General features: G+C 49.6%; 2 protein-coding genes across 2 annotated transcripts in view; one reads left to right on the plus strand and one right to left on the minus strand.

The window, feature by feature from the left end:
* NRDE2 (NRDE-2, necessary for RNA interference, domain containing) overlaps window positions 1-1,321 on the plus strand; it is a 50,173-nt gene extending 48,852 nt beyond the window's left edge. Inside the window, exon 15 of the transcript XR_003912963.1 lies at window positions 106-1,321. The gene's annotated coding sequence lies outside the window, so the exon portion shown is untranslated. The remainder of the gene's footprint in view (window positions 1-105) is intronic.
* PSMC1 (proteasome 26S subunit, ATPase 1) overlaps window positions 1,054-13,769 on the minus strand; it is a 13,008-nt gene continuing 292 nt past the window's right edge. Inside the window, exons 2-11 of the mRNA XM_029950769.1 lie at window positions 10,413-10,466; window positions 9,164-9,260; window positions 7,606-7,730; window positions 7,180-7,365; window positions 6,906-7,034; window positions 6,046-6,142; window positions 3,848-4,037; window positions 3,192-3,343; window positions 2,494-2,648; window positions 1,054-1,396 (exon numbers count right to left, since the gene is read on the minus strand). Of these exons, the coding sequence (XP_029806629.1) occupies window positions 1,262-1,396; window positions 2,494-2,648; window positions 3,192-3,343; window positions 3,848-4,037; window positions 6,046-6,142; window positions 6,906-7,034; window positions 7,180-7,365; window positions 7,606-7,730; window positions 9,164-9,260; window positions 10,413-10,466 (1,320 nt within the window). The 3' untranslated portion in view covers window positions 1,054-1,261. The remainder of the gene's footprint in view (window positions 1,397-2,493; window positions 2,649-3,191; window positions 3,344-3,847; window positions 4,038-6,045; window positions 6,143-6,905; window positions 7,035-7,179; window positions 7,366-7,605; window positions 7,731-9,163; window positions 9,261-10,412; window positions 10,467-13,769) is intronic.

The following is a 13,769-nucleotide window of genomic DNA, read 5'->3' on the forward strand; positions in this document are numbered from 1 at the left end:
GGTGCCTCCCTTCTGTGGCCCAGCAGCACCGTCTGGGGGCTTGGGAGAGATGCAGCCTCTGGGGCCCACCCACCTCTGCCTGAGTCCTGGCCTGCACTCGAACAGGACCCCCTGGGGGAGCACTGTCCGAGGACCCCTGCAGGCATCCGGCTGAGAAGTACAGAGTGGAGCCAGCGCCTTCCACCAACCTCACCCCTGCCTGTGAGACCAGCCACGGGTGTGCTCTCGCCAGGCAGTGGCCCAGGCCCAGACCAACCACATTCTTGTTTTGACTTCTGAAGGTATGAATGGAATGAAATGTAAATACCCACATTCACACCACTTTCTTCTGAAAAGAACATGCCTTGCAGTCCATCATTATCACTGGACTGGGCAGAAATTGCTTTATCTTCCCTGAGGTCCTGCTCTAAGAGGAATTTGGACAGCTGCTGACAAAATACGATCTCTAGAATGTCTGAGGTTGTATTTCTTTGGCATCTCGTCCAGAGAAGCCTGTGACGTGGAACAGAATCTGGCCTAGAAACCGACGGACAGTGGGCGGGGAGAAGGGCAGCAGGTCAGCGCACCCGAGGAAGGCAGCGGGCCAGCCCAGGGGATGCTTGCCTCGACCCGCCCCACCTCCTTTCCGGCTTGAAAAGTTCAGGGGAGAGAAGTGCAGGAAATGGAGGCAGAAAGGTGATGGGGAGGAAGTTTCTGAACCTGTAAGCACAGGGAGGACGGGGCTGATTCCTTTCAGGAACCTTTCTTAGCATCACCAGTACCTTCCTGCCCCAAGAATGGGTTCTAGGCCCCTCATGCTCCACACACCTTCCAGAAGGGAAAGCTGGGTCTCTTTCCAGGGCCAGAGTCACACACTTGGCCTTCGCTGCTTACACAGCAGAGAACGCTGGCTTTGCGGTCATGGCTTCTCAGTAGCCGCTGCCCAGCTCTGCCGCCGGCTCCAGGAGGTGTTCACATCTACACTCCTGGTCGTCGCCTAGAAGCTTCCTAGCACCTTGGTCCACCTGCTTGTTGTTGCTGAGCAGCTGGTGTGGAGGCTCCAGAAACAGGATGAACGGTCTGAGGAGGAGGTGGCTTTATTGGGGGGAGGGCACTGCACGAGGCCAACATGAGGGCAGCCCCAGGGGCACCCTACACATCACTCAAAGAGGGGCAGGGGTGGAGGGGTATAGGGAGGGGGGAGTGATTTGCTAAGAAAGATCAACTGGAACGTGGTTCCTTGGGCAGCTTCCCGATGGTCTCCTTGAAGGCAAATGTGGTTCTACAGGTAGAGCCCCTCAGGGGTGCCTTCTTGTTTTTTATAAAGAACATTTTCTTTAGATTTTTTGAAGTCTTCGTTTGTTACTTTCATTCTGCGCTCTCTCAAGGCCATCAGACCGGCTTCTGTACAGATGGCCTGTGAGAAAGAACGGTGTGGTCAGAAAACGACACACTTTGTATTCGGACACTTCAGAGAGCTACTTAGAAATACGGTGTGAGACACCCAGACTGAAAGTGCTTAAACCGTTCGGGAAGAGATTAGATCATGTGACTGTTTTAAGCATTCTAATGATCTTCCCAGAGGATCGGAGGTGGCTCAGGGTCTAGCTGACGGGGTGGCCGGGAGGGAAGCTCTACCACCAGGGCCCGGCTGTCGCCACAGGGCGCCCTGGTCCTGGGCAACAGAGCACACGTCCATTTCATCTGTCTACACGGGGAAGAGAACCTGCGTGCTGGCGAAACGGACCTCTCCGTGGTTACTGCGCTCCGCCTCACTTGCCACAAGTAAAACCACCCACGCAGCAGGATGTGATAAAGCCACAACCTTGGCACTGACGTTTCCATCTGGTAGTCACCCTCGGGATATTTCAGATGGGTCAGCACAAAAGTGAACAAAAAGATGACGCAAAGAAGTAAGAGGGTAACGTTTGGTGAACCGAGGTGAGCCACTGCTCACACTCCAACATCCCCGAATCTGCCCGTCCTTCACCAGTACAGTTTGTGGACTCTGACGACCCAAATCTGACATCAGTGCTGGACCGTCTAGGAGACGCTAAGAACAACAATTCACTTCGTCAGCAACTGAAGTGGTTGATATGTGAACTCTGCAGGTTATATAACCTTCCTAAGCCCCTAGATCTTGAGATGCTAAATCAGCCAATGCCCACGGGTCAGAACGGGACGACAGTAGTAGTAACTATTGTTGCAGCTTTTCTGAGGACTTCAAATTTCTCAAAACACACAGCTGGCCAAAATTTTAAAAATCTCTTGAAATCTGAAATCACCAACAAAGACACTAACCTAGTTCTGCAGGTGTCAACGACGCGCAGTTCAGCGCGGGCGCTGGCACGAGAAGGCCCCGTGCGCGCTGCCCCCACCTGAGCACGGCACTCACGCGGGACAGCAACCCAGGGCCTCACAAACAAAGCAGGCCGGCCCCACACTCGGGCCATCTGGGAAGACCCGTCCTAACTCTCACAGAACCAAGAGGTTCCGTCCCGCCCAGGTTCCCACCTTGATGTCGGCCCCGGAGAGGTCATCTTTAGCCATGATCAAGTCATCCAGGGTCACGTCATCGGCCAGCGTCATCCTGCTTGTGTGGATCTGAAAGATGCGCTTCTTCGTCTTCTCATCGGGCAGGGGGAACTCAATTTTCCTGTCAATGCGGCCTGCGGGTAAAAAAGGTTTCCAGTCACGGCCCGTGGCGCCCCAGGCTCCACTCGGGCCTGCGGAGAGGCCCTGGCTGGTCTCCTCACTTGTGCAGTTTCGGTCAGAGGGGAATTTCCCCTGTGGGAAGAGGTCCATATCTTGGAGAAGTGAATACTGCTCTTTGTAATCTGTAAGTATCCACATTTGAATTAATCCTGTTTAAAAGAAATCCTCTCTCCTCTGGTACCTTCAGAAACAAATTACCTACTGCTGCTTTTAGTGCAGTGAGATGAACCTGAGCTAGCAAAGGAGTTAGAAAAAAAGCATATTCATTATGGGAAAGAGAAAAGGTCTCCGGACTGCCAGGAGAAGGGCCACGCTACGCCTACCACGTCATGTTCTTCCTCAACCGGACCTCAGTGGAACACGGCTTTCTGGAGGTTATTCTACACTTCAATAATGCATCTGCCTTGATGTGTAGTTTTAAATCCCCCGCAAAGTGCACTTAACCACAAACACATAAACACACTCATTCTCCACGATGGGACAAAAGCAGATTTGACCTGGTCTGATAAGTGCTGGATCCAAAGTTTCTATCCGGTTTGTGGCCATGATAACTTTCACGTCACCCCTTGAATCAAATCCATCCAGCTGGTTCAACAGTTCCAACATTGTTCGCTGAATTTCTCTTTCACCACCGGAATTTGAGTCGTATCTTTGAAAAAGAAGAGAAGGAATGGAAACCTGACATCTCCTGCTGAAGGGGACTCCGCCTCTGACGCCCTCCATTCTAGCAACAAAATCAGCGCACCCCCCCCCCCCCCCCCCCCCCCCCCCCGCCACCGCATCACGGCACTTAAGTTGTAGACGATTTCAGGCCTGATGCAGCACCATGAAGTCCTCTCCCCGTTTGGTATCTGAGCCCCCAACCCAATACTGAGCTCCTCGAAGGCTCGTGACAGTGGCTGAGTCCCGAGTCCAGATGGTGCCTAGCTCAGAGCCGAAGCTCAGGGCCGGGCTGCAGACAAACCTCCAGACGGTCACGACTCCTGGGTAGTTGTTACCTGGCCCTTCGGGGCCGAGCCTACGGCGTCCGGAGAGCCACGCACAGTAGGAGCCGCGGCAAACCCACGTGCAGGCACGCCGGCGGCGCTCCAGGAGCCTTCTCAGACAAGAGCTGCCCGGTTTTCACCTCTAAACAGCACAGGGAATAGCGTACCTTTTTGTTCCAATGGCATCAATTTCATCAATAAACACGATGGATGGCGCGTGTTCTTCCGCCACTCGAAACAATTCCCGAACGAGTTTGGGCCCATCACCCAGGTACTTCTGGATAAGTTCAGAGCCAACCACTCTTAGGAAAGTGGCTGAAGTTTGGTTTGCTACTGCTTTGGCTAATAAGGTTTTACCTATTTTAGATTAGAAAAAAGAAAAGACAAAGAGATAAAAACCCTGTCACTACCACTAAAAATGGGCAGATCCCTCTGATGAAAAGGCATGCCACCATTCCAGTGTCTTGACATTACATTCTCCAGTGCAGAGAAGAGGAAATTCAGAACGTTCTGATTATTTTTAACTGTTTTCCTAAAGTCATCATTACAATGGCAGAAAATACACGTTACTGGGTTATTAGAACTTGCACAGACTATTAACCCGACCCATGCAACCAGGGTTCAAGATCCAAACTCAACTCCTATAAAACCATGATGGAAAAACAGCCTGAAATCCTAGGTGTGACCTAAGGAAAGCCTCTTTCCCAGAGCACCAGGCCTGCAGACCCTTGGGGCCACCCAGGGAGTCGTGGCTGTGCTGGGTGGGCTTGCCTGAGGCTCAGCTGAGACGGCCAGCTCTCACTGAAGCCCCCAACCCACAGTTCAGGTCTAGAAACTTCTTGGTCTCTCATGTGACCTCATGAGGAACTTCCTCTCACCAATCTCAGGGAAGATCTCAAACATTTCCAATCCTGCCCCGTTTCTCAATATTTCTATTTCAGGTCAAAAACAAGGACTTGGCAACCACTTTGTGAAAGACCTCGGCCCCTTGATGGTGAGTGAGGAAGGGCCACAGGGCCAAGTAGGAACATCAGGACACAATGGCAGTCAGAGGCTGGGGCAGTAAAGGACCAGCCTCAGGCATGCAGAGGAAGGGGAGGAGGCTGCGGGTGAGAAACCGACACAGACGACTTAGTTCAGTGGGAAGATGGACAAGGAGCCAAGCTTTACAACAAAATGTGGCAACGACATCCTTGTGGTGGGACAGGCTGAGAGGCGGGAGTGCAGGCTTGCAACGTGGACTAGTCCCCGAGAGCACCGAGTAAGGCTGGCGGACAGAAGGCAGAGGCCCTTTCTACGTGACTGGCATCTTACGGGCAGAAGTGGCCAAGGCCGGCGGCTGCGGCACTGCAGTGGCCAGAGGGATCCCCGCACCAGTTCCTCCTCCTGACCGGCCTGCCCCCCAGCAGTGCGCATGCACCAGAGGCGGCCTGCTCCAGCCTCAGCCCTGTTCCCAGCTCAACCCGCAGAACTACCGCGGCCTTGGGCTAGTAGTCAGGGGCTGTGAGTGGAGGCTGCAGAGGCTCCGTGCCTCTGACTCCACTTGTGTCCCAGTGCCTCCACTGTCCACTGTGGGCCATCCTCAGTTATCCCAGAATCCTCCTGGGAATGCGGTTTCAAGTCACTCAAATAGCTGCTTCCTTGGGGATGACACAGCAATGTATTGCTAAGTCCTGGATGGTACAGCTTACGCTGATTGCACAGTGAACCGGATGTATGTATTTTTATCTTCATCTATTCATTCAGTACCAGTGGACCAGAGAATGAACCTAATCTGAACAGCACAGAGAAGATTTTAAATCAGTGGTTGTCCACCATGGTTCTGATGTCTGGCCACACTCCAGATGCAGATGGGGATTTTCAGGGATGGGACCAAGTATTGGTATTTTTTAAAGCTCCAAGGTGTACAGCCAAGGTTGAGCATCCAGGTTTGTGTCTTATAAAGTATATTTAGTAGATTCACCTTAATCTTATGAATACTTGAAAGCCTTATGTTTTACACCATATAAATGGAGTATGGAAAAGGCGTTCTAAGAACCTGTAAATGCATTCACAGTGAGCAGGCGTCCGGAGAGGGGCTGCCTACTGGTGTGTATTTTTGGTTGCAATTCCTGCTACTGTTGTTAAGTCTATAATTTCAAGTCTAAGATAATTCAGTTTTGTAGCATCTACTATACAGATAAATATACTTTTATGTAATAGGTATGTTTCTGTATTTATTCCAAAAATATCCAAAATGTTGCTAGAGAACTTTGTTTGAAACTAAGAACTGTGGCCTCCTCACCCAAGAACGAATTAATTAGAACAAGCTGATGCCGAGAGCTCAGCCGGGCGCCAGGAAGCGCCAAGCACAGAGTGCACGTACCTGTGCCGGGTGGTCCATAGAGAATGACCCCCTTCGGGGGCTTTATACCCATCTCTTCGTAATATTCAGGATGAGTGAGAGGAAGCTCCACAGACTCCTGTTGAGAATAAACATGGTAGGAGTAAAACGCCGCCTTACGGACGTTAGCCTGTCCGCTAACGGCGTCACGGACGCAGCCCACGCTCAACGAAAGCAAGCCGAGCTCTCACTCACTACTGTTAACCTAGCAGCCAGGGCACGAGGAAGAGGACGTCTGTCCTACCTGAGCGGCCAGCACCCACCCCCTTCCTATCACTCCCCATTTCCCTCTGACTTTCCAGAAGTCAGCCTTGAGCAACACCTAATAAGCTCTTCCCGAGCAAAAGGAACTTAAAATGAAAATACCCCCTTTCCATTTAAGCTACACACAGGAGCTAGCCCGATTTTCGGATCGATGTTACACCGACAGACACGACGGCTCTGGGCGCCCCTCCCTACTAGACGGAGAGCCGGCAGGTGGCTGGCCCACAGCCACCCCCAGGGCCACTTCGCCCCCGACTCCCTCTGCCCCATCTCTGGGTGTTCAGATGGCCACAGCTCAAGTTAACGCAAATGGAAACACCATATAGTCACACAGATAATAAACACTGCATGTAAGAAGGATGAAGCTGCAGCTGCTGCGAGAACAATCACGCTATTTCTGTTCTCTAACTCCATAGTCATAACTACGAAACACCACAACTGGCGAGCTCTGAGTGTACTTTTTGATCACTAAAAAAAACCCAAAAAAACCCAAATATGCAAAATAACTCTAAGCACCCTAAATGAGGCAGCAGTAAGAAACCAAAAGTCTAAAAACCAGAGCCAGTTCCCAGACCTACCTTAATTTCCTGGATCTGGTTGTCCAACCCTCCAATATCAGCATAGGTCTCCTGGGGGGCCTTTTCTACCTTCATCACCGTGACCAAGGGATCCGTGTCATCCATGAGCACCCCGATGACGGCATGTACCTGGCAGAGAACGTGGAGTTTTACTGCAAGGACGTGAGGCTTACACGACCCATCTACAACAGCGCGACGCCGGTCACCAGAACAGCACAGACAGATCTGAGAGGAAGGAGGCCGCGTCCCTAAGGGCTTAGCGGCCACAACTTGCCTTGTGGTTGAGCAGGACCGAACATCCTGGCTCCAGCAGGTCCTTGTCCACAAAGGAGAGAATGCTGACGTAGTGTTCTGAGCCCACAGATGTGGACACGATGGCATGATTGTCATCAATGATCTCTTCCAACGTTCCTACTGACATCGGGGTCCCCCTCAGATCATCCACCTTTGATCTTTCCTCCTGTGTGCAAGCATGCCATGAAGGAAAAGCAGGTTAGACCTAAAAAGTAGACAATGCTGACAGGTTTACTAGATTTTACTATGTTTACAAAGCCGGTGGTGCTTTTAAAAGGCAGCTAACTTATGACTCATAAAAGCCTGAACAGGTCAACTACCTGAATTTTATTTATCCACTGAATTCTATTTAATAACTAAAACTGTTAATTTATAAAATGAAAGTTACAGTAATTTCTCAATTTACCTCTTGCTTTTCTTCTAAAGGCTTCATTTGTTCCTGATTTCTAATGAACTCTTCCTCCATGAGAAGGTAGTCTTTAATTCTCTCTAACTTCAGCAATTTTAGGCGGCACTGAGTGTGAGGTGTCACTGTAATTAAGAGAGGTTTGCTGTAATCTGGAGCTTGAAGTCTGCGGTGAAGGAAGTCCGTCCATGAGGAAAGGGTTAAGACTTAAAGTTAGCAAGTGCCTGGCTGCGAAGGGAAAAGAGACCCTGACAGTTACAAGCAAGCGGGTGAAAACCCGGGACAAGGTCCATGACCAGACCGCTAATGTAAATGACATACGCTAAGTGAACTGTCTATACATGTAAGCAAAGAAGAGCTCACTGACCCAAAAGATAGTTTGCTTTGGTTTTTTATTCCCCATAGGTGTTAATAAAAATTAGCTACAAGTGCTGTTCAGGCAGAAGACACGCAGGCGAGCTGAACAGAAGCCTCCATTTGCAGGAGGACTGCGAGGTATCAGCGGTAACCTAGGCGGCAAACATTTTTCCCACACTCTTTTACGTTCTTTTGGTTTGAAGTCTCCTGCTGCACAGGAATTTTAGCATATACAGACAAAAATGTCACTCTTTTGCGGTTTCTAGGTTTCTTCATCAAAACGTCTCTCGTTCCCTAAGGTTAAATGTATTTCTGAATTTTCATTTATTTACTTATATTCAAGTCTGTAATGCATCTGGCAAAAAGGGGTCTAATTTCATTCTCCCTCGATAGCAAATAAAATATGCCAGCCATTTATGTCAGACAACTCGCCCTCTTCCCACAGAGTAAGGACCCACGTAACCTTTCGGCTTTCTGTGCTCTTCCTGCAATCTGAGGACCTCGTCCTGACTGGTACCATATTGACTCATTATTCATTTCTTCAAATTGGCTGAGTCCCTTCATTCTTAACTAATATTTAAAAAATGATTTCATCTACACAGGAAAAGACTTGTTTTGGTGGGGGTGAGGGTGGGGGTTATGTGAGCCAAAGTGATGAGAGGAAGGCAGCCATGGGAAGGACTGGGGGAAGGACATTTTAAAGCAAAGGGGAGAAGCCCTAATGTGCCTAAGAGTCAAGGAGCAAGGGGAGTGCCGGCTGAGGAGGGAGCGGTGGGCAGGGCAGGTCACCGGGTCTCAATTTCAGTCTCTGTTCAGGATGAAGCCACTGAAACTGTGTATGTTCAGGAATCACAAGATGGAAATTCCAACACATGGTGGCCCGTTTCTTCAGAGAATAAGCGTGTTTCTAAACTATTCAAGCTCAAGCTGAGTTTTCTCATCTCAACTACACTTTTTCAGGCATCAGAGGAGCTGACTATTAAGTGAGACACGGCTCTATACCGTTGTACACTGCTAGCCCCAAAGCATCGTTCTCTGTGGCCTAGAGGAGGGTTGCGCGCAGGAGCCAGAGCCGCGGCCACCCCGGCTCCTGCCTCAGCGTTCAGACCTCTGAGCTGCGCGCGCACACACACGCACGCACACACACACGCACACACACACGGTGCTCACGGGATCGACAGACAGCAGGGAGGACCGTTACCCAGGGGCAGCTTGCTGGCAGCATCTGGTCCCTTGGTTTTCTTCTTCTTTTTTCCCACTCTAGTTGGTACAGGAGGTTCGTATTTCTTTTTCTTGTCCTTGAATTTTTAGAACAGCAGGAAAAAACAAAACCACACAAATCATATCAAAACACAAACTCACTTCTGTAGGGCCATCATCTGTTTCCAGGGGCTGTAATTTCCCTTATCTTTCAGAATGCTATTAAAAAACTGTCCTTTTACAAATAAAGCTAGATTTATGTAACATTTTTACAATTTTAATTGGTGATGTAACCAATCTCTCTTTTTACTTTTAAAAGTATTTATTTGAGAGAGTCTGTGTGAGAGAGCCAGAGGCAGAGAGAGAGAGAGAGAGAGAGAAAGAGAGAAAATCCCAAGCAGGCTCTCTACTGTCAGTGTGGAGCCTGATGTGGGGCTCAGTCTCACAAACTGAGAAAATGACCTGAGCTGAAATCAAGAGTCAGAAGCTTAAGCAATCAAGCCACCCGGGCACCCCTTGATCTTCCTTTTTACAATCCACAATGATAGATTACTCCAAAGGACTAGAGGTCAGAATTCAGAATTAAATACCAAAAGTTTGAGCTGAAATAATGAGAAAATTCTTCTTTACATCTGAGGATATTAAACACTAATTTACTGGCAATTTATTTTAACACTCTGTAATGTTACTTTACACATTTAAAAATCATTAATTTGGGGTGGGGGGGCCACAGTGGCTCAGTTGGTTAAGCAAGCTTTCGACTCTTGGTTTTGGCTCAGAGACCGATCTCACATGATCTCTCAGTTTGTGGGTTCGAGCCCCGCGTCACACTCCATGCGGCTGGTGCAGAGCCTGCCTGGGACTCCAGCTGCCTGTCCTACACCCACTCTCTCTCTCTCAAAATAAATTTTAAGCTCAGATCATGATCCCAGGGTCGTGGAATCAAGCCCTAGGTCAGGCTCTGCGCTGACTGTGGATCCGGCTTAAGATTCTGATTCTCTCTCTCCAACCCTTCCCCACCACCTTCTCTCTAAAATCAAAATCATTAATTCATAATTACTTACTTGACAGGTCAATAATCTTTTCTAGAACATGAAAAGGATACTGTATCTGAGGCCGGGCTGGTTAAAGAACTACAGGACCACTTAGTTTGCACTGTGACACTCACGAATCCCTAAAGAACTTCACTTCTCAGCCAACAGCTATGATCACTGCACAATTTACATCAAAGACACATCTGACTTATTTACCTTGTCATCCTTCTTGCCACCTCCAGGGCCATGACCACCACTCTGACTTTGACCCTGAAAAAAAGAAATCGGAGGTATAAATTCAGAATGTGATCACTTCAAAAGAACATCCTGATTTTCCTATGATTCCACGACCCCAAGACTTCCCCTTCATTTTGATATTTCTGGACTTAAGATGTACCTTGCAGTCAACATGTACATTTGGCACAGCAGAATCTCTTTTTTTCCTGAAAAGCTGTTAGTAGATCAGGGGTGTGCCTTGCAACTGACTGCATCTTAAATCAAGGACAACTCTATTAAGAAACTGGCGGATCATAATGAGGCTCGGTTCTAAGAGCACCCCTTCTTGAGGGGACATTCTTTAATATAAAACTACTTGAGTGAGTATATTTCATGAAATTCGGCCATCAAAGCTAAATCATTTTACCTACTTAACAACCATTTACTCCTTACTAAGATCACACCAAGACCCAGGAGACTTCCCTTTCAATAGCAACTTATACCTCCCATCTCGAAAGCCTGGGGCCGCGGGCAGGTCCTTCTTCCCAGCCTGAAAAGCTGAATCACCTGAAGGCATCCAGAACTCAAGTGTATTAATACGCTAGTGGGATTTTGGGTTTTAAAACAGACCCCTCGGTTAAAAGGGATTGCTTAACAAAGAACAGTATCTCAAAAATGGTGGCATTTTAAACAATAGTGGACTTCCTTGAACAGAGGGGTCCTCTCAAATCACTTCCACGTAAAGCACCTCTAAATTAAGCTGCTTTTAGCTTAACTATCAAGACAGAACAACCATATCATGATTACCTAAAAGAATTAGGGTCAAATATAGTTCCCACTTGCAGGATTCTTAAAATCTTGTGCTTTATTCTCGAGAAGGTAAGAACAGGCTCTCAAACTGTGGTTACCAGAAGTGGTTGCACTGCGGGGGGCCGTCAGCAATGACTCACACTCCGAGAGAAATGTGCCGCTGCCCTAACGTCGGCGGGCTGCTCGCTACGTGCCGAGTCTGCACTGGACGTTTTCCTTCACTGTCTCAGTAATTCCACACCATCTTTCAAGGTCCCTCCCTGGGCCTCCGCATTCTTAACCAGGAAGTGGGGAGGGTTCTAGCTCCCGTTACTGACGGTGAGGTAACGCACGTAAACCTCTCGGGATCTGCGCGAGGTAACTACTCAGCAATACAACACTGCTGCTAAATAAGAAATGTGAGGGTCAGGATTTTAAGTACCAGTCCGGTTACACAATCTAGGCTCTGAAAGAAATCTATCTGGTCCATCTCTTTTTCATCCAGGACCCTGACCTCCTGAGGACATTCCCACAGCCCTCTCTCCCCTCTCCGGTCTAGCGATTCCCCTGTAAAAACAAAGAGCTGATCCTTTAATTCTCCTCAAAAACCTTCAGCCCCCCCACCCCCATTTACGGTGTTGCATCCAGACTCCGAGTGGCACACGTGGCCCTCGCCAAACTGGCTGCAGCTGACCTTTCCTTTACCTCTCTCATGATCCTGCAAGTCTGGCCCCACAGGAGGGCGTTTTCCTGTGCGGGCCCTAAAGTCTTCACAGCTGGGGCATTTTACAAGATGGTTCTCAGTCTCAAATAACTAACAAACATACCCATCAGCAAGCCCTTAATGCATTCTCAGGGTCTCATCTGATTTACTTCTTACAGACTCTGAGGTTGGCACAATCCATACCCCTGGCTTACAGATGAGGACACCAAGGCCCAGGGATGTTAAGTGAGTTGCCTATTATCACAAAGCGTGTCAGAGATGCAGCCGGGAATCACTCAGCCTGCTGGATGCCAGTCTCTCCTGCAGGGCCTCTAGCAACGCCTGGCAGGGTTTGCATAACAGCGCGGCCCCTCCCTGTGTCTCCCTTTCCTCCTTGGTAAAGTGAGGATGAGGATGGTTACCGCAACGATAAGAAGAAAATGCTGGAAAATACTCCGATGTTTACTGCACCATTAGTTACAGTAGCCAAGATACAGAAGCAACCTAAGGGTCCATCAATAAATGAATGGATAAAGAAGTGGTGTGTAAACGCACAAACACAATGGATATTACTCTGCCATTAAAAAAAGATCTTGCCATTTATGACATTAATGGACCCAGCGGGTATTAAGTTCAATGAAGGCAGACAGAGAAAGACAAATATCACATGATTTCACTTGTATGTGGAATCAAAAAAAGAAAGCAGAAACAGATCCATAAACATAGAACTGGTGGCTGCCAAAGGGAAGGGGATGGAAGGTACAGGCTTCCATTGACAGAAGGTCCTGGGTCCCACGGACAAAAGGTACAAAGGCACCGCACATAAAGCACATACATGCATAGTCGACGGTACCGCGATTGCACCGGGCTGTACGGTGACAGCCGGGAGCTACGCTTGGGAACCCAGACTCGTCCAATCACTGGCTTGTCCACCCGAATCTAATGTAACACTGTGTCAGCTATACCTCAGTAATAATAACGATAATGACAGGAACGCTGGAAAAGCACCCAGCACGTGCTTATCATGCTAGAACATTACCCCAAAGTCCTTATTAAGACCCAGAAGGCTACGTGGTCAGGTGTTCTTGATGTTGAGGATACAGGCCGAACGCGCTGCCATCCCAGGCCTTTTGCACTTCCGACTCCTCCTGCCACGATCCCTTCAGATGCCTGCAGAGGCTGCTCTCATTATTTAGACCTCTGCTCAAATCTCACCTCCTCAGAGGGGCCTCTGCTGACATCCTGTGTAAAGTAGCCACCCTCCCATCCCATGCCTTTCCATAAACACCCACGCAGCAATGGCCATCCCCCCATCTCCATCCCGCTCCGTGCCATTATATTCCATGTCTGGTTTTCGATGTTTTGATCTGTTTTTGGTCTGCCTTGTCTAGAAGGGAAGCTCCGTGAAGGCAGGGACTTCGCCCATCATGCTCACCTCTTGTGCTCTCAGTGCTCAGAGCAGAGCTTGGCCCCCCAAAGAGTTGCGGGTGCTCAACAGATACCTGCCTACTGAACTCAGGAACAAATGCTAGGGGGAGCTTCCCCTCCGAGGTCCCCAGTCATAGAGATGTCAGTCTTGAACGCCTCTTCCAAGCGGCCCGATCGGAGCGGTCACCCCCCGCGCGCCCTCCGCTCCTCGGCCGGAACGAGTGCCTCCCTCTCCGGCCGCGCAGCCCCGCAGCCGAGCGGCTCGGAGAGCACTCGTCCCGGGAGCTCCGGGAGGCTCCCGCTGAAACTCCCCGCGCCGGTCGGCAGGGCCCCGGCGACAGAGGGGCAAAGCCGGGCGTCCCGAAGCGCTCCGCCGCCCCACCAGCCCACCCAGGGGGCCCTGCGCGCCGAGCTCCGGCCCCAGGGACCCCGGGCCC

This window comes from Suricata suricatta, chromosome 9 (assembly GCF_006229205.1).
Source record: "Suricata suricatta isolate VVHF042 chromosome 9, meerkat_22Aug2017_6uvM2_HiC, whole genome shotgun sequence".
Lineage (NCBI taxonomy): Eukaryota > Metazoa > Chordata > Mammalia > Carnivora > Herpestidae > Suricata > Suricata suricatta.